Raw genomic sequence first — 24,859 nt, forward strand, 5'->3', positions numbered from 1 at the left:
AATCCTCTCTCCAGACATAAACTAATGCTACATGGAGAAGGTGAAAGGTAATGACTATTCATCTTTTACTTGCAATAGAAGAAATAGGATCACGAAACAGGATGATGAGAATCTAAAACAAACAGGAAGTAGTTTTTAAAGTAGTACATAATTAAATTGTGGAACTCATTGTTACAGAATACCACGTATGACAAAAAGAAATTCACAGAGGAAAGGATTAATTAGGGGTTATTACCCAACAAGTACAGACAAAACATCCCTTGCAGAAATCCTTTTATTAGACTTTGATGGAATTTCGATAGGTATTCTAAAAAAGGGCCTATCCAAAAGAACATTCTAGACATGTCCTGGGAGAGAAACTGAAATGTGCTGTTGACTGTTGACTCTATAAACAATACATGCCATAATTACTCTTGAATTACTCAGACATATAAAGACATTAAAATAAACTATTCCCTTGTACTGTTTTATCTGAGCACAAGGATTCACTGTGACTTTTTATTTCAAATTAATTCAGTTCTCAGATATCATCCTTATTTTCCTACTTCTCTAAATACAATCTTATATATTCAGTGTACTGCATTCTGTATTTAGCAACAAAGACTAACTATCCAAATATCTGTGATATTTGTTGAGTTTCAGTGTATATTTTACATTCTTTGTACTGTACGATGCATTCACAATGCATTCTTGTCATTGTGCATTTCACTAAAGAAAGATCTAAAATTTACTGAAATAGAGTTTAGTGAAATAAAGTTTTAAAAAAGTAAAGTATTATAAGGTTAATTTAAAAAAAATCTTACTGTGACTTGTTACCTTCAATTAAAGACAGATCTATGTACGAACAGCTGTAGTAAACAAAGGAAATTATATTTCTGGGTAATTTAGGAGAGGAAGTACACAGAGATGCTATTGTCAATAAATAAAAGTGAAGATTAGAGCAGAGCAGTGAAGTCAATGAACAGAAATTATGTTGCTAACAACTATTTGTTGCTTTCTTTGCAGTTCAACCTGTTTTGCATTCTCAGAGTGGAATGTTTTGAGGAGTTCTTTCATACTTTTGAATATTTCTGTACTCTGATTACATTTTCATGCAGAAGAGCTATTAGCCTATCAGTGTGAGTAACAGAAGGTGAACTGATGCTATCTGGAAATGAATTAAAGAATGTGGGAAGAAATGTGTTTGGCAGTACTGGATAACTGGAAGATCTTTAAAGTACTTGCTGACCACTAAGCTGATTCCAAGTTTCAGAGTTCTCTGGGACCCTCCCTGATTCTAGGTGTTTGTGTAACTATTGTGGTCAACAACTGCTTCTTTTCTTAACACCAGCTGCCCTCAGGATTTTTTCTGTTTGGGTTTTAGACTGACAGAACAATGACGAGATCGCAGATTGTCATCCAGACACAGTATTTCATCTGGTAAGTACAAAGGAAAAAGTAGACCAGGACTCCTAAGTCCACACTGGCTTTTTTTTTTTTTCCCCAGTACCAGTCACAGTTCAAAGCCCTAAATGAACCTGTCCACAAATCCTTTTTTTATTCTTTTTCCAACTGCCCCCTCCCCTACTCTTCCCCTACTCTGAAAACTTGGAAATAACCAGAAATTAGTCCTCAAGCTTGAAGCTGAAAAGACTTTAGTAGCAGGCCTACTGTGTTGGATCTTCATCTCAGAATGTCTCCCTTTTCAAGAGAGAACATATCTTAAGAGATACATTCAGAGGATAAGACAAATGTGATGTTGCCACCTCTAGGTCTGGTTTAAACTGAAATGGTTGCAATATGGTATTAATGCAGTGAGATGCTATACAGTAGAAAATGGAGAAGAAAAAAACTGAGGCTTTTCTGATGAGCTCATATGACAGATAGCACTGTTTTCTTAGACCAGCTGGTGAAAAGAATAAATACTCTCTTTAATATCTCTGACAATATTCCTCTGACAGCTGAAGAGCTTGGTTACTGGTACTCATTACAATGTTTCTTAACCTCTGCAGTCTTTATACCAACATGAATTCTCTGTAACTTAGTAGAAAATCAGGTTGTGAGAGGTTAATACCACTAAGCATTTCACATTTCTTAATCACAACTTGTCATTTATAGGTTAGACACTAATCTCTTTCTTTTTTTCCCAGGATTTTGAACTTATGAGCAAAAATCACGGACAAGTTATAATGCAAATAATGGGAGTTCTGGTGTAGAAGTTTCAAAGTAAAATGAGCTTGGATAATATTATGATATTGTCTAAACATTAAAAACTATTTTTAAAATTCAGGTGACAAGAAAAATAGGCATCACAATACAGGATCCACTTGGAAAAGCAGTCACTGACAAAATCTGATAATAAGTGATGAGATCCTGAATTAAGTCTACAAAAGTACGAAAAATGAAGAAAGATTAATATTCAGGGCAGAATACTGATTGGAAAGCCTCCATGAAAAGATAACAGGACTATTTTTAAAGCTGCATTTTACTTCTAGAGACACGGGGAGAGGATTTAAAGAGACTTTTATGCTGATTACTTAGATAAAAATACAGCCTGTTCAAAGTTAGCCAAACATGCTGGGTAGCCAAGTTGATGCAATGCATTCCAGTATACTCTGTGTTCATGGATATTCCAGAATTTAATGTAGGTACAGCTGGGAAATCTGAGAGATACCCCTTTCCAGAATTCAGCTATTGGGTTATAAAAATATTTTCACATTTCCTGCAGATGGCTGGATTCTTTTCTTCAGTCATAATTTTAATACAGAATTCATTACGGACAGCTGCTGGCTCTGATAGAACCTAATTGCTCTTTTACTAGACTCAGCTGCAAGCAGTCAGATTTCCTTTCCCTTTGTAGAGTATAATATATATAAACATGGGTGGGGAGAAAAATAACCAATTAACTAAATACATATGGATAAAATGACTCACTAAGAGTGCTGATCAAATAACTTATCAAACTACAGCTTAGGTCAAAGGAAATTACAGGCCTTGTAGGACATGATAATATATATATATGGAAATAATTATCAGCACCAACATATTTGTAATTTGAGATAACACATGGAAAAGGCATTGCCTTTGTTAAAAAAATCTTACAGAAAATTATTGCATTTTAATAAGGGGCAGGTTATTTCACTGAGAGAAAAGTCATTTAGTCTTCAGCAGACCTGCTCAACCAAAACCATTTGTTGGCCAAATTGAAGTGAGGCCTCAGTACGTCCACTGGGCAATATAGCAAGAAAATGTGGTATCATTATGAAACTATTTTTACTGTCTTACCTAATATAAAAACCTTGGGGAATAGTTACTGTTATTCAGATGACCAACAAAAGGTATATCTCAAAGGAGGGACCAGAGAGAGCCAGCAGACTAGGGATGTGAGGATTCCCTTCCACCTCCTTCCACATGACAAGTATTGGAATGGGTTAGAAAACTTTGCTGTCTCAGTTTGTTATGTTGGATGAACACAGAGGAAAGTTGTAGATATGTAAAACATGAAACAGCATTAAATAACACATTTTTTCTCCTTTTATGCAAAGGCATTTAGTGAAATAAAGGCACATACGTTTAAAATAAGAGTAAATAGATATCTTCTAATGTAATGTGTGAAAATACTTAGGCAAGGAAAAAAGGTCAAAGATAATAAATACTGCCTGGTTTTGTTCTTTAAAATATATGTATAGTCATGAATCTGAACAAAAAAGTATCCATCAGTTTCTCTAAGTAGCTAAAGGAATAAAGGGGAAAAGAATTGAAATCCTCATGAAGTGGGGCTCAATTATTCACAAACTGTTTGCTACTAAAGGGGAAACTTTACTGAAATATTGTTGACATTGGAGTTTTGTACTTTTCCCTGAAATTTCTGATATTTGCCATTGTCAGAGACAGGATACTGGCATAGATACGCCACTGATTCTATCTGGTAATAGCATTCCCTATGTTCCTTTACAGATTTCTGACTGCTACCAGAAACAAATCTTACCCTATGCAGTCACAGCAGCTTTTTAGGACTTCAAAAGATAATCCTGCCCTAAGTCACACCAGTGGGGGGTATAATCCCCTGAACCAAAGGCTAAGTGTCGACTAAAGATGGCTTTATACACATATAGCTGACTTAATCAAAGAGGCCACAAGTAGGTATTTTTTATTATTTGCATCTGTATGAAGAAATACTGCTATTACCTGTTATTTGTATGTTTTTGAATTTTAATAATGGTTCCAGTGATACTTTCTGGGTTTTATGGCTCATAAACAATGGAAGCACATAGTGTACATACAGCTTCAGTTTAGGTTTTAGGAAAGGCTTGTTTGCTGGTACCCTAGGTACACTAGCTAATTTGAAAGGACTCTCCACACTGCCACATTAACTGAAGTATGGTAACTCTTGTCATGTTCATACTTACAGTTTTTCATAAGTAAGTACCTAAATTTAAGAAAACAAACTAGAGACTTAAGCTAATAAAACCAAGAGTGCTGTTAAGTTAAAGAGGGATGAGCTGGGGAAGGTAATAGGCATCTTTGTAATCAAGGTGATCTTAACTATTGGCACTAAAATCTGAAACAGAGAAAAAAAAATCCAGCATTAGCCAGCACTGGCTCTATCAGCATACAGACTGATGGGACTCTGCTTTTTGTCTGCATAATTGCATGAACATAACCCAGTAATTAAGTGAGAGCTCTTGCGTGTTCAACATAAAACAGCCAATGTCTTCAACTGTGAAGCTTCTGAAACCTAAATTTTCACAATCTTGAAAGCTTTTATGGTAAGAATATGAAGGCAAGACCCAATTCCTGTTCATCTGTTCATCATCAACATATTACACAGTTATCAAGTAATGTCTTGCTATGCTGATTTCTTCCATCTAGCCTTTATGAACTTTTCTTCTTTCTCTTTCTCCAGTAGATTCTACAGTTCCAAAAACTAAATGAAGACAGAGAAAGCATACAAAAATTTCTAAATCAAGAGAACTTCCTTAAACAAAGATCAAGCTCCCAAGATGCCAAACTCTGCATGCCTTGGTACCTTATTCTCTAAGGTACATATTGAAACACAATAACTTCTAAGAATAAATTTATGCATAGAAATAAAGAGTCCCAGTCAGTTACTCTGACTGCATGGTCAGAGTAACGTAGACTATTAATATGTATGGAATACAATGGAAAACATGGACATTTACGCATAACTATATTTTTATACTAAAAGGAACTGAACATCCTAAGCAGGATCACCATTTTTTAAGATGAGATGACAATAACAGCTTTATTCCTCTTTGCTTTTTATTAGTGAACAATAACTTTGAGAGAAAAGGTATTAATGAGATATACAGTGATCTACAGCTAACAGCTGGAGAGGAAATAGTGTTACGATGTTTTTGTATATGGATGATACTTAGCACAGTTTAATATACAGTAGCAACCCCATAACTTCTGGATGAAGGTGTGTGGGTAAAGCAGAGAAAGTTTGGAATATTTTTGATATTAAAATACTTGTCATACTAAAATGGTCGTACTATCCTGTACTCTCTTGAGCTTTCAGCTGTTCAAGGAAGTTAAGAAAGGTCATGAGTTGCACTCAAGATAGGGAAAGGCAAGGGATGAGGAAGATTTTAGTATTTTTCAATCTTATTTGAGAGATTTCTGAATATGAAATGGGAAGATTTTTCCCTCCACCGTGAAAAAGGATAGGCAGTCATCTGCAACCTACTCACTGCAAGGATTAGAAAATAAGCACTTGTAAGGCCTATGGCAAAATCAGTACGGAGGTTCAAATGATACAGAGATGAAGTAAAACAATTCACTGGAAAATCACTGCCTTTGATAAATATGTTTTTCCTTAAATGTTATCTTTTTTATTCTTAAACATTGAACAAAAATTAGGTAAGTATTCTACTTTAAGAAACAGAGTATCACATTGTGTTCTGTTATGTTTTGAAAATTATTTTGTTTTTCACTGTGCTAACTGGTTATGTTAGTATAGTCAGACACAGATTAAATTAAAACAGCCAGATTCCTCCAAAAATCCAAGTTTTTCTGTTTGCAATAGCAGCATTAACAGTACCTGCCAAAACTTCACAAAATGTCTTAAAGATATGCCCCTTGGTGCTGGTATTAAAAAGAAGGATTCAAACATGGGTTTGCACTAACATGTTAAGCTTTTAGGTAGTGTTACTGAATCAACTACTACAGTTTATGTGATGTTTTGAAAACACAGTAGCATAAAACTCCAAACACCCTCTGGTGCTGTTTTATTGTGATCTGATTAGCACCTGTTTGCCTGTACTAATCCAACTTCAAACAAAAAAGTGTGCTTTCCCCACTATCATTAGATGACACATTACAGTCTCATCAATGCAGAATCCCAGGGGTTTAGTCTGCATTTTTTCATTAAAGAAACAATTTTTTCTAGATCAGCTCTGCAAACTAGGGCAAGTCATGCAGAGTCACCAGGAGGACTGAAGCATTACTCAACTTCTCTCCAAAGGACTGAAAAGATAGTTTAAAATATAACAGTCTGTAAATGAAGAAAGCATCAAGTATTTCAACCACCACAGAAAAATCTTCAGATAACTTACTCTAAATAAGCCAAGTCAAGATTTGAACACATTGTGTAAAGTACCTACAAACAGGATTGGATTGCTAAATTTCATTTGTGGTTTTTTTTTCCTTTTTTTTTTTTCCCCATGCAGCTTTACCTTTATTTATCTACTTTTCTCTACCAAATCTCCCATTGAAAATAAGGACCACAGAGCACAGCATTTTGTAACAAATGCATTTCTAAATCGAACTTTACCTTGACTCAGTCTCCACTGAACTATCTTTCCTGGTAGTTATGGAAAGAAAACTGTATATTATTACCTGGGAAAAGGGTGTGATGGAATGATGCATTTATGTTACTACAACTACACTTTTTTCATGGAGGTAGACCTTCCAAAATATCTGATTACACAAATATAAATTCTGCATTTAGATTAGGCCTTGATGCTTCCTTTAGTGCTCCATAATTCTTTCAGCAATGATCTATGTTTTCTCCTTAAAAATAATGTACCATTAAATATATTTTAGCTACCTTTTCCACTTAAAAATCTGTCAACTTCTCTGCACAAGTATTCTGGCTTTGGCTGGGGTAGAATTAATTTTCTTCACAGAGTTCTTGCCTCTGTTTCTGCTCATGGTGTGGCCCAAGAAAGCTAGGGGTGTATGGGAGGTTGGGAGGAGACATAGCTGGGACAGGTGACCCAAACTGACTAAAAAGGGATATATCCATACCATATGATATCATGCCCAGGATATAAAGCTGGGGGAAGAAGAAAGAAAAGAGGACCTTTAGAGTGATGCCGTTTGTCCTCCCAAATAACCATTACTGGTGGGGCCCTGCTCTCCTGGGGACGGCTGAACATCTGCCCATGGGAAGCTGTGAATGAATTCCTTGTTTTGCTTTGCTTGCATGCGCAGTTTTGCTTTCCCTATTAAGAAGTTTTTATCTCAACCGTGAGTTCTCCAGATTTTTCCCCTTCTGATTCTCTCCCTGATCCTGCTAGTGGCGGAGTGAGTGAGTGGCTGTGTGGGGCTTGGTTGCTGGCTGGGGTTAAACCACGGCAACAAGAGCTTTGACTGGTAGAATGTAGTTACGAAATTCTCAAGATATTTTTGACTTCCCTATTAGATTCAAATTAAATACTGTACAGGCAACCAAGCTGTTATCAAAAGTAGATGTCAAAAAACATGCAAAGATATCTGTTGTATGTATATTAGTAATAAATAATTACCAATTTTTTAAAATTCTGATCTTATAATTCTGTATTTTTCTTTGCTTTCATCACAAAAAATTTATAACAAAGACTTCCATTTCCCTTTGTGATATATGGATTTATCAGAACTTCTCTTATTAAATGTAGTAATTTTGAATGGTAACACTTACATTCTCAGTTAATTTCACCAGTTAGAACTATGCATTACTTTTCCTGTCACTGTTAAATGAACAGAGTGCATTAAAATATTTACAGGGTGGGTTCTTCTGTTGTCAATTGTGTTTAGCTCAGACTTTTTCCAACTAAGCACACTGTAAGTTATTAAATAAATTCTTCACACACTCAAGAACCATTGCCTAGGACAGGATATTAAACTAGCTTACCAGCCATTGAGGCTTTGATACAAACTGGTCATGAACCAAGTCCAAACAACAGTCTCCAACTACCTTGATTCTCTATAGAATACATAGCTGTACTCAAAACCCAGGAAGCAAACTAGAAAAATCTCTTAATCCTTTATCATGAAATGGACTGAAAGACAACTGAAGGTCAGTATTAAAGCAGATGTGTAGAATGCAGTAAGGAAAACCTTGGACTAAGCTTTTCACTTACAATAACTACTTATAAATACAGAAAAAAAAGGGGTTACTTTGTAAGGATCAAAATACAGATAGCTGGTTCTTCTATTTATTCCTCATCCAGGAAGGGCGAGGAATAACTTCTCCCTGTACTTAGCTGCCTGCCAGCTTTTATTTTCAGTTTTCTATTGTTTAAAAGTTTGCAGAAAAATGCTTCCAGAGATTCTTCATACATACTCTTTATTTTTACCAAATACATTTTGAAAAGCACCTGCCGTTGTGTTTCTACTTCTGTATGATCTGGTTATTTTAATTTCCTGAGCTCTGAGAGTTTGTTAGGTACTGGAAGAAACATAAAAGAAGGTATTAGTGATGTCTCAGATGGCTTACATTTGTCACTATGAATACTGTGTTCCTGCTAGGAACTAAACTCAGATTACTCCTTCAATGAGATATCTTGGAATAGACTGCCTGCCACAGGCAAAGGATACAAGATATGGTCCTGTATTATACTGTTTAGCTCTAGTTGGGAAAGTTTTAAATACTTTTTAAATCTAGATGATGCAATGGGGAAACTTAATGGAAAGGGACTTCAGGACTCCTGAACACAAAATGGGAGGCAGTGACAGACAAGATACAGAACAAAGACAAGAGGAAAATTTAAAAAGGCTGCAGAGGCAGACTAGAAGTCAGTAGAGGAAGAAAGGAAAAGGAAGAAATTTGTCAAGAACAGATAAAATATCTCATTGGAAAATGGTGACAAGTAGAGGGCAGTAAAAAGCGGTGCATGACAAAAATTGGTAGGAGAATGCTACCATCAGAATGATGATCTTACTTCAGAAAATGTACTAAGAAAGGTAGGAACATATTTCATATTGAAATGGTTCAGCAATATGATATGAACAATGAAATGAGTTTGAGAAAACAGTGAAATTGAAGGACAGGAATAGAATATAACTAGAGGGATTCAGAGAATAAAGATCGGTCCAGATATTGGAGAGAAAAAAAATTGAAAAAGAAAAGGTGAAATGATTGACAATGAGAAGCAAAGGGAAGAGTGCAATGGAGAAACTTGCAAAGTGAGCAACAGAGAGGAGAGGGAAAAAAAACCCCAGATTTCAAGAAAAAAATCGGTAACATATAAAGCTTGCTTACTTTTTCTGTTTCAACAGAAGATTAATCTTTCATGAGCTTGATATGAACTGTTTACGCATGTCTAGCACTTTAATTACAAACCAAATGGGAAGGATTTTATTGTTGTTATATGAAAGACATATCTTCTAGCCTAAAAATATTGTGGTGATGCTCTATTGGTGTTCCCCTTTTGACTTTTTGAACTAATGTAATAACCATAGAATCATATGATTCTATGAACACGAACTGGAAGGGACCCACAAGGATCACTGAAGTCCAACTCCTGGCCCTGTACAGGACAGCCCCAAGAAAATAATGTTGAATTCAAAATGATATGGCAATACAAATCTCAGAATATAATGCCACTACAATATGCCTGAAAAGTGATATTCACATTAACATTACTAATATGAGAAATAGACTTTAGTAACTTATTCTTTTTAGTCTATCAGTTAGGTAGTCTATATGTTAAATTGGTGAGTTAAGCAGTACATTCATAAACTTTGGCCTGTCCACAACACTTGCTGCTGAATGTCCAGCCACATAAAATTTTTAATTACAGAGACATAAATTTTTAAATTTGTTAGAAACCTGGTTTCATTAATTCTGCTTACAGACAAACTGTTAGCAGTGGGATTTAAAAATTCTGCTAAAATAGTAGTATATGTGAAATTCTGCTTCCTAGAGGTTAGGTTGTATGAAATGACTGGAATCTTAGTGTCTCAAGCAACTATACATAAGGTAAAAAGCTTATGTATACCAGGTTATGCATACTGTAGAGTATCAATAAATAAATTAATAGGAATTCAGGAGAAGAAGTCCCTCAATAGGCATCAAATCATACTACCTAGACTGAGCACCACTTTCAAGGAAATCTGCATGCATAACCAAGGACAAAGAGAAAATAATGGCCTTGTATTTCATCAGTATCACTGAGTGATAATAAGCATTGCATTTTATTTCATCTTATCCAACAACTAGCTGTATGACTCTTAAGAACTAATTTAATTTGCCTATTTTTGCATTGAGAGAATTTAGGCAATTACACTAACTTAACAGCCTTCCCAGAGTGGGAAGATTAATTTCTTCTATTAAGTTTGGTTTTGATTTAGAGCATAGCAGGCTAATGAAATTATAGCTCAGACAATCCACAATACTAGACAATAATCAAAATGTTTTAAGATCCTATAAATTCAGGTACAAAGAGATTTGGCTCCATTCAGGAAATACTCAGCAAACTTTTAAAATATATTTGTATTATTATTTATATTTATTCCACATTCCACAATTTATTTCACATTCCTAATCCTGGTGTTTCAATAAACATTAAATATTTGTCTTCCATGTTCTATTATATCTTCTAAACAGTCTGTGCTTTTCAATATTTGTGGGAGGCGTGTCTAAAGGCACAAGAGATGTGCCGAGGCAATGAGGCCCAAGAGAGCATGCCCCGACATAAGTAAACTGGTTGGTTAAGGAAGTCACATGGTGTTAAGGAATAAAACAGTACGGAGTTTGAAAAAAAGCCTCTTTGTCCCACCACCCACGAGGAGCTGTACTTCTTCCTTGTTATACAAGGGCCGCCACTGCTACAATATTGAATTCTGCTTATTTTGTTTTGCTGTTGACTTTATTTTCCTATCTCATTTACAGGAGCCTCTTTCAATCACTTTAAAAGTGTGCAAATTGCCAGATTCTGTGCCCAATTTACCAATATTTAAGAAGTCAGAACTAGAGGTGGTGGTATGCTGTAATCCTTGATGACAAAAGCAAGACTGGTTTTCAAACATGCTGAGCATTTGTAACTTCAAGAAAAGGGTGTAGTACCTCTCAGCCCTACTAATTAAAGGTATTCCAAAATGAAGATCACAAAAATCAGTAATCTTAGGAATTTTCTTTGAACAGGGCTACACACTAAGCTATGCAAGATTTGGCAACATAGCCCTGGAATGACTGGAACCCACCTTACAGTTTACTTTTATCAGAATTGGTATTTATGTTTTGATAATGTTCTTATCAACATAATTTTAGGGCTGTCTAAAAGATCTGCTCTTGTCAAACATTTCCAAAGAATCCACATCTCTTCCATTTAATTTGCCTTACTCTGAAAACATTAGGAGTAGCTAATGTTTTTCTCTTGAGAGTTTATTAATTCATACCCTATAAAGCCTGAAGAGTATTTCTACTCTGCAAGAAAAGCATGGAGCACTCATTTCCCTAGAACTGAGCTCAGCGTGTTCCCAGGTACGTCCTTTCCAGTTTCAGCTCCTCAAAGTCCTAAACTGAGGGTTTAAGCTTGAATGCAAATTTGGGTTCCTATCTATTTTCAATAAAAGTTTTCATTTATCTTTCGTAATTCTCATGTTCATTACTTTCACACACAACATAATTTCAAAAGCTCAAAACACACCGTTTTCAATATTCAGGTTCTTAAGCCAACATTATGTTGGCCATATTCTGAATGCTGTAGATACATTTGTATTCTTCCTGCAGACATTCTCCCTAGATATCTTTAGATGTTTTAAAATTAAATTAATCCTGCGTAGACCAAATAAAATTTTTCTAGCCTATCCAAGTTGGCAGTGCCAAGCTCAAGTCCTCGATTTGCAATGCAACCATTTTTTTCTGTGACAGACTTAGAAGTGTCTTTGAAACAAAATAGTATTTTCATCTGCAACAAAACAGAAAGCAGTAATCTTGACATAGGATGCTTTGAAAAAACTTCTGGGCTTACCTGCAATGCACAACCATAGGTCCAGCATCAGGTGGGTTGCAAGTCTTGACTCGTCTCAGGAAAGCTAAGAACGGTGTTGGGTGTTCTGGGACACCATGATCAGGCCAGGCAGTAAACTGGAATTGCCTCACTTCCCTTTTCTCACTTGAACCATTCTAAGAAATTTAAAATTTTCATGACAAAACTGCCACTTCAGATGATATTGGCACTTTTCAATGAAACAACTGCAGAATCATATACACCAGTGAAAATTATTTAAGCTACATTTGAAGCCAGAGAGAAGCAGAACTCAGGCTATGGAGGAAAATCCAAATTATAGGGTTCAAACAATGTAAGAGCTTTAAATATATTGCAGAGTTGTGCATCACAAGTGTCAGAGCTTTAGTTAGTATTAAATGTTTTTTCATGGTGCGAGCTCTGTATTAGCTTACAAAACTCCATGCTATAAGGAAAATGCATTCTGTAGAAGAAGTCTCATTGTTCAGCACTGTTAGCAGGAAACAAGGGAGAAAAGTAGAAAGAGGGGAAGGGGGAAAAGGGAGTGAGGAAATAAGGGAAAAAGGCAGGCAGGGAAGGCATGAAGCAAAGGAAGAAGGAAGGTGGGATGGCAGGAGGAAGAAAGTGATAGGAAGAAAGGAAGGAAGGAAGGGGAGGGAAAAAAATTGCTAACCTTCCAATTTAAAAGTATATAGTAAGTATATATACCTTGTAAAGTGCAAATGTACGAACACAGTATGTTGCCAATTCAACAGTGTCTAAAAGGGTCACTTGGATTAGTCCGTAGGTTTCTGTGCCTCTGCTTGGCCAGTACTGATCGCACTTCACCTGTAGTGAAAAATATGTCATCTTTTAATACATTTCATACTGATATTCATTACGTATCTGAGTGTATGTCATCACAGGTTTTAAAAGCATGTGGTGTTTGAATGGTCAACAACTGCTAAGGATCCAACACAAGAAATTTATTTTATCATCCACAAGAATTGCTCTTCCAGTAGTAGCTCATACAATGGTTTTCTCCCATAGCGGGTATTTTTAAGTTCAGTGGAACAGAGAATTGAGAAATACTAATAAGCACAGACACACTAAAGAAAAAAATCAATTTATAGTATCTTCAAATATGACTTATATCTTCAGTAACTTGCCTTTCATAGTTCAGAATTTAATAACAGTATTAATCCCCTCAAGGTATATAAAATTTTTTTTAATATTTGCCATATTTTACATTAGTCCCCAAACATATAAGCTATTCCTTGGATGTTAATATTTAGTATGTATAGAAATACCTCAGTGCAAACCTGAATTTTTTTGAGAAATAATTTCAGTACACTGATAAATGAAAGGGCAGCAGCAACTATTAAGTGCATTGTGAGAAAATAAAATTTTCTTCTCAGATCAGTGTTATGAAGCATATAAAAAAATTTTCTTCACAGCCATTTAAAAATATAGTCTGGTGGAGAGTTCATCCATAAAATTTTAAAAGACACAGGACATGCAATTCAGAGAAATCTTAATTTCAAAACACCATAGTTTAGATTATTAACAAAATTAAATAATTCTGTATAAGATGATATATAAGAGAACCATATGTATATCATCATTGCTAATGCTCAATAATCTGTTTCAGCTAAAAATGGTATTTATGATGAAAGTTATTATGAAAATAGAATGCTGAACCCCTAAACAAATCAGAAAACGTAGTAAAAGTAGTATGAGGGTCATATAGTTGCAAATATTTTTCTATCAGTGGCTGATAGGTGAAATTGGGACAGTCATTCTCTGTTCTATTTATAACAATACATTTTTATCAATTAGCCTTGCATACAGTACAGAAGAGAAGTTTAAACTGAGTCCAGCAATAATTCACTGCTTTTGTTTAATAAATGTCTTTATTAGTCACTCTAAGCCAGACTCATATCAAATTAAATAAGAATACCCAAAATGTAAGAAACAATAGGGAAAAAAAGCAGAATATTGCACAGTATTTCTGATTTAAAAAAAAAGTGAATTATCATGCTAATCCAAGAGAAAAACTGATTATTCCCCCAAAATGGAAAATTAAGATACGCATCTTTGAAACCCATGTGTTCTCCTGGTTTTTCATCCTGCAGTATACTCATTGCAAAAGACTTAGTATGCTTTCAAACTCCCCAGTCTCAAATAGCTTCTGCTCACAGATCATTTTATTTTGAGACTCACAGGTCACAGATCGCTAAAGGTTCACAAATCACAGTCTGAGAATGAATACTCTAGATAAAGAGGAGAAAAAATTCTAGCCACTGAAGCAGGTGATGAGAATTCATTACTGGCAAAAAAACCCTGAAATATTTTTTTACAGGAAATTATAGCTTAATTCATGGATAAGGAATTGGAACAAAGTAACTAAAGATGTTTATTGATACCGCAGTATTAAAAAATGGGATTAATAGTGCAAAAAATTCTCTTACTAAGAGGATTAAGTAATTACTTCCTTGTATCATTTATTGAAACACTGAAAGATAAGTACTGCCAATATTTCATGAATATTTATGATTTATTTGCAAAATTCCTGATACTAAAGGAAGCCACTGTGGTCTTTGCAAATCAAATAGAAAAGTATACTTTGAATTGAGACATTTCAATATTGTTATACTAAATTGTCATGGTTTCAGATCCCCAAAATCTAATTCCCTAGTCCTAGCCCCCTGTCACATCTCAATCCAATGTGAGATGGGTTTTTTTTTCCAGACAAAACACACCAGACTCCAAACGGGGGAAAGGGAATATATTACAATGACTGTACAAATAAATATTATAATACATTATACACACGATCACAACTATCTCTACCATGACATAAGTATTTACAATGGATCAGATCTCTTCTCCCCTCCAAATAAAAGTCCAGGAGGGAAGAAGGACAGATCCCTTCTAGTCTCTGAGCAGGAGTATCTGCTAAGGCAGCAGGTTTTCTTCTTCTCATGCATGCAGCAGCTGATAGCTGGATCTCTGCCAGCACTCACGAGGGAGGCCTCCAAGCCCCTCTCGGCCCCTTGACGCAGGCAAAGGGGTCTTCCGTGGGCTATGTTCACCCCAGACAAAGGTCGTTCCACCACGGTCATATCATGAGCACAGGGGGTCTTCCTGACGGTCTGGTATCTCCAGGGGACTCAAAGCCCCTTGCAGAGCTTCTGTGCCCTGCCTCAGGATGGCTGCGAGCTTCTTTGTAGCTTCCAGCAAGGGAGGGCCCCCAAGGTCACCCTCTCCACATTCCTCTCGGAGCTCTCTAGCTCCTTTCTGCAAGTGCTGTAGCATTCCAAGGCTCTTTCTAGTAAGAGTCCATCATCTTCCTCCTTTCCAGGAGGGGTCTCAAAGGAGTCTGGGGTCTTTTAATTCAGTTCTTACCCCAAACTCTGTAACTCTGCTGCTGACTCTCTTTTCTCGGCTCTCGGAGACAACTCGGTGTCTTCCTTACTCAGCTGCATGCTGTTTCTGCTGCTTCTCTGCTTCTGCTCTGTCTCCGCTGCCCACGGTGGAGAAACATCTCCCGGCTTAACTACAGACACTCAGTCCAGTCTAACACTGTTCCAAGTCTCCGTAGCCCCCCAGCTGGGGCGGGGGGGGGGGGGCAGAGGGCTCCTGTCCTCACTACTCATGGCTTTCACAACATGGCTACCTCTTCTACAACCCAACTACAACTAACCTTCTCTTCCGTTTGCTTGTGGTTTGTTTACATTTCGCAAAAGCACAGATTGGACAAAACTTCAAAACTTCCAGGGGTTACCACCCCCTGGGGTTTTACCATTTTCTTAGCCTCTGGGGGAAAACCTGGTTCAAACCACTACACTTACGAATAATCTTATTATTCACTTATGAATAATCTTATTATTCACATTAATACAGAAACAGTGTAATATGTCTATATTGGTTACCTGTATTTTAAACAAATAATATTTTTTATTATTTATTAATCCCATAAAATAAATATTTAATGGAAAATGTTAATTTATAATAACTCTAGTTTGTAATCTTAGAAACTACAGGTTTAGTATAAACTTCTGATCAAACCTCTTTTGTTTGAATGTTTTATTTTTTTAATTAATAAAAATGGTAGAACATTCTATGAACTTTTAATGAAAACAAAGAATAAATGTCTGGTTATGCCTTTGCATGCCTAAATACGAAGTCATCTTCTTTAAGCTGCAGTTCTCACATATAAATTGTATGCTCATAGAAGCAGTGCCAGCTTCCAGAAAGCATTTCTGAAAAATTAACCAGTTTGCAGTCTGCAAACAACAAAAATTAATCAGTTGAAAAGGACACAAAATACTTGTTTTATTTTTATTTTGCATAATAATCTAATGTTAAGCATATATTCAGACTTAGAAGCCTGTAGAAAATTGCTCCTTCTCAGTTACGCTGGGAGAAAATAAATGTGCCTGCTCCTTTTGGTGCAGATTTTGTTTGGTGGTGTTTTTTTTATTTGGTTTTTTTGATGTATTAGTTTATTTAACATAAACTTCAATCATGGTATAATTTTTCTAAAATAATTTCTCTGGGAGTTAGCTGCTGGATGCAGACAATAGATGTTCAATAAGAAATACGGTTTGTAGATCAGTGTACATATTATTTGAAAGGGGAAACTGATGAAAATAACTTTTTAAAAAAGAAAACTTGATTTCAGATTCATGTGAATTTGACCTTCTGGAAGAGCACATGAAGCATAAATTGATTGAACTGCATCTTTTATTCCTTTTGCCTATTGATTTTTCTCAGAACAAGAGGTCTTCTTCAGAAACATGTCCTTATGTGTCTCCTACACTCTTTTGCTATTGGATCATAAACCTTACATTCCCAATATTGCTAACAATTTAGAGTCCAATTTATCTTTGTGAGAGATCAGAGCAATGTTTTCTATTGGACTTCACTGGGAGCAGAGAACCAAATAATAGAAGTTAATTGGTAAGACACTACTTTCTGAGAGAGAATTCTTATTAAATATTTTATCTTATGTTAAGATCCCAGTCGTCAGCACTTCAAGTGGGAGAAGTTATATATTATATGTTTTCTTCCAAAAAAGATTCTCAATCCCCTTGAGTCATCTAAAATTTAACACTAAATGTCAGAAAGTCAATTTTGAAATTATTTGCCAAATGTATTTTTGCTTTAGATCTTTGGACTGCACTTAATTTCTTTGTGGTAAGGGCAATTTCTTCCTCACTTGTGTACATTGTTTGGAAAAAAAAATTAATGTGGCAAGGTATGGTGATGATAACACGAGTCCTCCCCAAAAATACAATTACAGTGTTTATTTATTTTCATAGTTATTTTGTAATACACCTTTCGCAAATTTCACATTCACCTTTCTTTTACCAATGTAGCTCCCAGTTCCAACAGTTGATCTTTTTCCTAGCATACGATATTTACCTGCACCCAGTGAGAGTTTTTCTGTGCCTCCAACAGTACATGAGAACAGCTTTCACCAGTAAATATCTAATGTCCTGTTGCCTGCCACTAAAATGGCAAGATGAATGAAACAGACCCACGAATGTGTAATAACTCACTGGTGATTCAAGAGTGTTTTTTATGGAGAAATTAAATTACAAGTAATGACAGGCATATTACTACTTTCACTATATCATGATTATAAGTTGCAAACTCCCCAAACCATGATATCTGAGATCACAGTAGACTACTAAACTTCGCAGACTACTAAACATATTAAGATATCTTTTTAAATACCACTGTAGTAGATATAATTAGAATATAGAACTAATGACAGGCACATAATCTTAACCTGCCCCTCAAACACACACATATTTTCTTTCTCTACATTTCTTCCACTCAGACCATGCGAATCCTTGCTCTTCACGGAAGTACAACCATTCACTGAAAGCAAAGCTGTAAGAAAATGTAAGTGCTTCATTTCCCATTAAAAATGAGAAGCTTGAGACCTTTTCAGACTTGAGAGGTTTAAGTAGCTTCAGCATTCCTAAGAACATTCGTGGATATTCACACTTCAACAAGTCACAGACACTAGAGAACATGCTGCTATGCATCAACAGAGTTGAAGGAAGTGTATTTCCATATGAACATATGAATACAAAGATTCCTGACATTCAAGGGTAGAGAAATAATTTTCCAGTATAAAGTTCCATCATTCAGGCTGAAAAGCCTCTTCAGGTCACTTTTAACACACGAACCAGCTGTTACAGGCCATCTGAGATAGTAAGGACAAAACACAGAACAGGAAAGAGACAGCAAACTAGTAACAGGCAGATTCATATAGCACATTTCTTGCTGTAAGAACAGCGTATAAACTATGCCGAATCTGTAATATGAAATAACAGTAGTATGTAACAAACTTTCTGCTCTGGTTTTTTTACTAATAGTAATACTTTTGCAGACAAAATTTTCTATAATATTTTCAAATTATTTTCCTTAAAAAATAAAGTATCTCTACAATAGTGTTGAATGATATTAATAATTATGCAAAAAAAAGCTAGTGCCAGTTGCTAGTTGTGGAAACTGCCTCAGACATTTCAGCTAATGTTCTGTCTCCACAACAGATATTACTCCGAAGCCATTTTCTGTTTTGCAACAATGCCTTGCCATCTAAAGATTAGGCTGATTTGAGTCTAAAGATCATAGACACTGACAACAGTATATGAGACTATAATGCAAAGATTAAAAAAAAATCAGAATACAGACACATATTTTTAGATCTTATTTGAATAAGATTTGCTCTAGTGTCACTCACTGATTCAGTATAACTCTAAGTGACAGATTAAAATATAAACTCCTAGTCAGAAATAAGGCAGAAAAGAAAACATTTTAAAGTTTTAGATTTTGGTCTTAATTACAGTAGCCTCAGAAAAAAAGTTCCAAACAGGATCTGGAGGCAACATAAATCAACTGTAGACTAATCAATTAATAACAAACTTTAGTTCTCTACAAAGTCCTTAAATCCACCCTCTTACACCCTCACTTTCTGAAATTTCTGATATGATTAGCAGGCTAACAGTTAATACTGAAAGATAATTGATGATTAAAAGATTACCCCCAAACTGTTTTCATTCTGATTATTATGAAAGAGTGTGGTATGGTTACTAAACCAAAAAGAAACAGATATTAAAAGGAATCTTGGGCATATTAGAAGTGTTCTCTATTTCATTTTTCATATTCTTCTATACAAACAAAGAACACTTCAAAACTATATTGCTGGTATCACTGTAAGATGCCCTTTTTTGAGCTCTTCCTAACAGCAGAGAAGGCAGGGTCTTAGTGAATTAATTTTGAAGGATGAGCCTGTCAAACAGTTAAGTTCAGCAAGATTTTCCAAAAAGGTCTTGAAAAGGTTTATATGAATGGACTGACTGTAATAATATATGTCTTACCTCAACCACAAAGCAAATGAACTAAGCAAATAAAGTCAAATTACAGAACTAGAATATGGTTTTGACTAAAGCACTCGCTATAAGATTGCCTAGGGGAAAACAGTATTTTTTTAGAAAACTATCAGTTTAGCCTAACAGCTAAGAGAAACCACTTCATTTATAAACACAGAATATTAACACAAAAAACTGGCTGTTTGCCTTTAAAATACTTTTAGCAAGTATTGCCATACCATTTCAGATGTGTAAACTGGTGCAAACAGTTCTTGAAAGCTTACAGTGGAACTGACTTCACAAAATATCCTATGCAGTTTGTAATTCATGACATTATATTTTGGAAGTCATTTAACAGTTCAACATAAACCACCTTTTCTGAAAAGTTTATTTCTTTCTCCTAAAGCCCCATAGGAAGGCAAAATGGTTGATTGCCATGAAATCTTTTTAACAGCCTTTCATATGCTGGAAGGATACTATGTTTTCCTTCACTCTATTAATATAAAAAAACAATCAAAATGTTTCTGACTTTCCCAATAAATCATTTTTCCAATTTCTGGTTATTATTGTTCTCTTCTGGATTCTCTGTAATTTACAAATATCTTTTCACATAGGGCATTCATTCTGTAAGTCCTCAACTCCAAATGTATATAAGTTGAAATAACTAGACTTTCAGCCTATGCAGTGGTGTTACAGCAATTCTTTCACACAAAATTAACCCTGCCTACAGTATGGCATTTCCACAGCTATTTTGCTGGGTGATATAATAGCCTGAGCTTTAACTGAGGCACCTTGTCACAGTACTTCCAACTGAAATGTGCCTAGAAAAAGAAACTCTAAGCTTTATTGGATCAGATTCTTACATGAATTAAGCACCTATGACTGACTGCATTTCAGTGAGAGTTGACTATGTCCCTGCCCTTATGCCTCTGAGAATCCTTCCGTAATAAACAGTCATATGGTTGAGTTTTGCAATTTTGACACAGCGAGTGGGGACTCAACCTTGTATAATGATGTAAGAATTCTTGGACTGTCACACTGGCATTCTATTACAGTGAAAAAACCACAGTACAAACCTACAGATTGTTATTTTTATTATTGTAAATCTGGTGAACACATGGTGTATTTGACTTTGAGTTTTCCTTTTTTTTTTTTTTTGTCAGTTCTCTCATTCATTCTTTGTCTGACTCATATTTTAACATGCTGAGAGCACTGAAAAAGTGAAATAAAATTCTCACAGTACATTATTGATACAGAAGTCATTGGTTTGCCACTAGAATTAGGGAATGAACAATGACAAAAGTGTACATTTAGTTTCTCTTTAATAAAACAGTACAATTCAGTATGAAAAAATGCCATCTGCAAAATGTCCTATCTGCTAATATGTGTGTTGGCTGATATGTTAACTTACCAATTACCAAATAAAGAAATGCATTTTTTTTCAGTTGCTACAAGGCATAGATAAAATTTCTGTTTTCTATGTTTAAATATATATTTCACAACTTTTTTTAAAAACCAGCAGATTTTTACACACCTGTGCTGCCCAATATGAGATGCCAGTAACGTTCTTCTGCACAAATCAATTACACTTTGACTAAATACAGTAGAATACAGGTGCACGTGGGAGCATGTTGATATATTCTGTAATGCATTGTTAAGTACATCTATTGATGACTTTTCTACTCACATCAGTGAAGATGTCTTATTGGCACTTATTTTCAACGCAGTATTTTGACAAGTAATAGCTTCACTTTTACCCATCAAAACATACTTAGGAGGAAAGATCTGAAATTTGCTGCTAAAACTCTGCACAAATGCAAAATTACTTTCATCACAATCACATAAAAGTCTACTGCATAGACTGTATGTGTCTGAAAGATCTACATGCATTTCACAGAGACAAGAAACCCACATTCTTAGTTTTCTTTGCTTATTACTTACTGTTGTGTCTGTACTATTGCTTTTTCTTAGCTATTAAGTCAGGTACATTAGATATCAGTTGATATCTGCCAATAACAAACGGATTCATGAAAAATGTTAGCCAGTTGTGCATTTGAAGTAGAAGAATTCAGGTTTCTTTCCACACCTGCCTTTAAGCTGTCCTTGCCTGTATCAAGACTTAGAAATCTTTAGTGGCCAGAAGTTTGTTTCAAAGCTATTAGCAAGGTACAATACACTTTCCACCATACTTATGCAACTTGTTGAGGGTTTTGTACTAGTTGTTGGAGTTTTGCACTAGTTGAATCCGAATAAAGCTTTCCTGATTTAACTTATTATACACCCCTAAAAAAATCCAACCAAACCCACTAAAACAAAGCAAATCCTTATTTTACTCCATTTTCAAGACATGCATCTGCTTGACATTCATACTGTCACCCAATCTCCATTTTTCTTACACATGAATAGTCTATAAATCTTTAAAAAGTTAGTTGAAATACTTAGAGTGTTCTGACTGGGGAGACTCAGACTTGTTGCTTGACACTTGGAACAACAGAAGTTCCTATTTAGCAATTCAGCAACAGCAGATGAAGTCCATCTGCTTTTTCTGATTACAGTGCCAACTCTCCTGACTTCCTCAGGTATCAGTGACCAGTTGAGAGGAGCTGATATAGAAAATATTATAATGAGGTTAAAGAGAGAGTTAATTTTTTTCTGTCAGTTCCTAGACAAGATAGCAAGTGTATTCAAAATACGGAATTATAAAGGAAAGAAGGCAAGGATTGAATTCACTTTCAAGTGGACAATCTACAACAGTATCCTACCCTGAAAAATGAGAAAAGACTAAATGTTTCCTGTTGGAGGCAATATTATCTTTTGCTATAAAGAGAGATTCTTCATCTGATCACTCATATAATTCACTAAAGTACACAAGTCCTTAAAACATTCATTTAAGAGGATCTAAAAAAAATCTAAGCTGCACTGCTGGGGGCAGAGGGAAAGAAAGAGAAGTGGGGAAGAGAGCACATTAAAGCTTTACATGCTTTACATATTTCCTTAGTGTAACACACAACTGCTTTTCTTAATATCTTGCAACCTTCGATATTGTTCTTTTATTTCACTAAGATTAAACTCATATATGTGACAAATATGCTACCAACCCTGTTCCATATACTGCCAGCATGTATAGTACTTTATGATAAAAATTATATTCATGGTAGATGAATTATGGGACTGACTTTCTCTCTCTAGTCTGGTTTAGGTCAAGTGAAATTCAGGTGATGACATTTAATATGAAACCAACTAAGTGTGAAAGGTTATAAGTGAAAGATCTCTTTTCCTGCAGCTTTCTTATAGGCAAACAAATGAATAATGAATTCGCTGTAACATCTTCATTTGATCTACTCAGCTGTAAAATATGAACATTCTCAAAGCTGAAGTAACTCAGACACTTAAGACATGCTAATGAACCAAATTCATTTCTGCAGATGCAATTAAAATCCTCATCGTTATCTATGCAGTCCAGGTTAAAAAAGCTGATACCAGGCTGCAAATGAAAAAAAGCTAACTAAACAGAAATGACGACATGGAGATGGAAAGTTGAAAGTCTCAGAGAGAAACAATCTTGCCTTGCAGCAGGAATAATGATCAGGCTGCCAAGACACAAAAGAAATCAAAATGGAATCAAAGGAAAAAGAGAAACAAAATTAGCAAAGATCTTAATCTCTAATAATATGTAATAGTGTCTATATTTCATGTTTGAAATCTCACTTGGTTTTCTGCTATAACAATATGCTACATAAAAATGATAGCACAAGAAAAAATAACAAAGAAATGTTTTCATCCTATTCTTTTCCAACACATGGATTCCCACTGCCTCTTCACTATCAATACTGTTAATTATATGTAGTTACTGTATTAGGAGAAGAGGTAACTGGTATTCAGAGAGCTGCAGAATCTGAGATTGGAGCTGACTTATGTACTGAATAGCTGTAGCAGCAAACTCAACCTATGAACACCAAATGAGCTAAATTATGCACAAAAAATACGCAAATATAAGCATTGAATACACAAGCAATCCACTGACTAGATTGTCTGGTTTCTTACTCCACTTACGGAATGTATTGCTTCTGAATGCTAAGCAGTTCTGGAGGTGATTACTATTCTGATCAGTGTTTTTTTAGGGTGCAGTCAGCAAAGGCTAGAGTTAGCTTAAAACTCTGCTAGGCAATTATTGGAGAGAATGCCAAGAATTTCATTTAGTTACATTAAAACATCTTTCTAGACAGTGGCTGTCTGTGGCCTGCAGTATTAAGATAAACTCACAAGTGCTTAAGTATACCTTCTGCAATGGGCTGCTTATTAGGATCAGATTTTTTTCTTCACACTGATGTTATTTAGCAGCAACTTTAAAGACGTAACTAGTGAAGAAATGGGCAAAATTTCATTTGTTCAGTTCCAAACAACAGACAGTTCCCAGACTAGACAAGACCTGCATACTCAAGATAAAATTAAAAATTCTGTTAAAATTCCCCTCTGCTATGTACTAATTGCCATCAAGTATGTACAGGTAGTAGTGTTAATGTAGGTTGAAGTTATATGTGGAAAGTGATTCTATAATTAGAATGCTATACATTGCTTGAAGTGCAAAAACCCCACTCTATTTTTAGAAGTGATGGAAAGGGTAAAAGAATAAATATATATATGCTTTGATAACCCTCCAGAAAAGAATGACTGCTGTCAAGAGGTTCAAGTTATGTAATCATTGCAATTAAATGTATCCATCCATATGCAAAAGACATCAATGCCAATACAATACAGCATTAGGCTTTATGGTGCACTCTGCCTTGTTCCAAGCTTACACATGCAAAAACATTTTCATTTTGAAATAGAGCTCATCCATGAATTACTGAAATACCAACTATTATCCAGTTACCTCCATAAGATACTTCTTAGTGATTTAAAACCTTTCTGGATGATAAATCTCCTCTCCTCCTCCTTAATCTCTTTTTCTCTTTCTGAACTGTTCTGGATCATCTGTATTTATGGAATTTTTTAACATGTTGCACAGTGCCTTAGATACGTTAGCTTTTTGTACCTTCTACCAGAAAGCAGCCTGCTTTCCACCTGCAGCTCCCTACGCCTTCACACAAGCTTCTAGGACAGTGTACCTTAGAATGCCTATAGCTGCATTTTTCCTGTGACGTTCTTGTTTGTTATGCATCTCCTGAACTTGTAAACCCTGGTACTGCTGTTACGGCAGGTTCCCAAGAGAACTGACTACCACTGAAGTTAGAATCACCCCTTCTTTCTCCCCCTTTCTGATTTCTACATTTGGCTGAAGCTTCTGGTTTACACTGTAGGACTCATTAACGT

General features: G+C 35.3%; 1 protein-coding gene across 1 annotated transcript in view; it reads right to left on the reverse strand.

Annotated features, from left to right (window-relative positions):
• Positions 1-24,859, reverse strand: part of PTPRD (protein tyrosine phosphatase, receptor type D) — a 350,584-nt gene that overhangs the window by 23,263 nt on the left and 302,462 nt on the right. Inside the window, exons 28-29 of the mRNA XM_017808222.1 lie at positions 12,885-13,004; positions 12,180-12,334 (exon numbers count right to left, since the gene is read on the reverse strand). Of these exons, the coding sequence (XP_017663711.1) occupies positions 12,180-12,334; positions 12,885-13,004 (275 nt within the window). The remainder of the gene's footprint in view (positions 1-12,179; positions 12,335-12,884; positions 13,005-24,859) is intronic.

Source organism: Lepidothrix coronata, unplaced genomic scaffold, assembly GCF_001604755.1.
Source record: "Lepidothrix coronata isolate B3197 unplaced genomic scaffold, Lepidothrix_coronata-1.0 Scaffold22, whole genome shotgun sequence".
Taxonomy (NCBI): domain Eukaryota; kingdom Metazoa; phylum Chordata; class Aves; order Passeriformes; family Pipridae; genus Lepidothrix; species Lepidothrix coronata.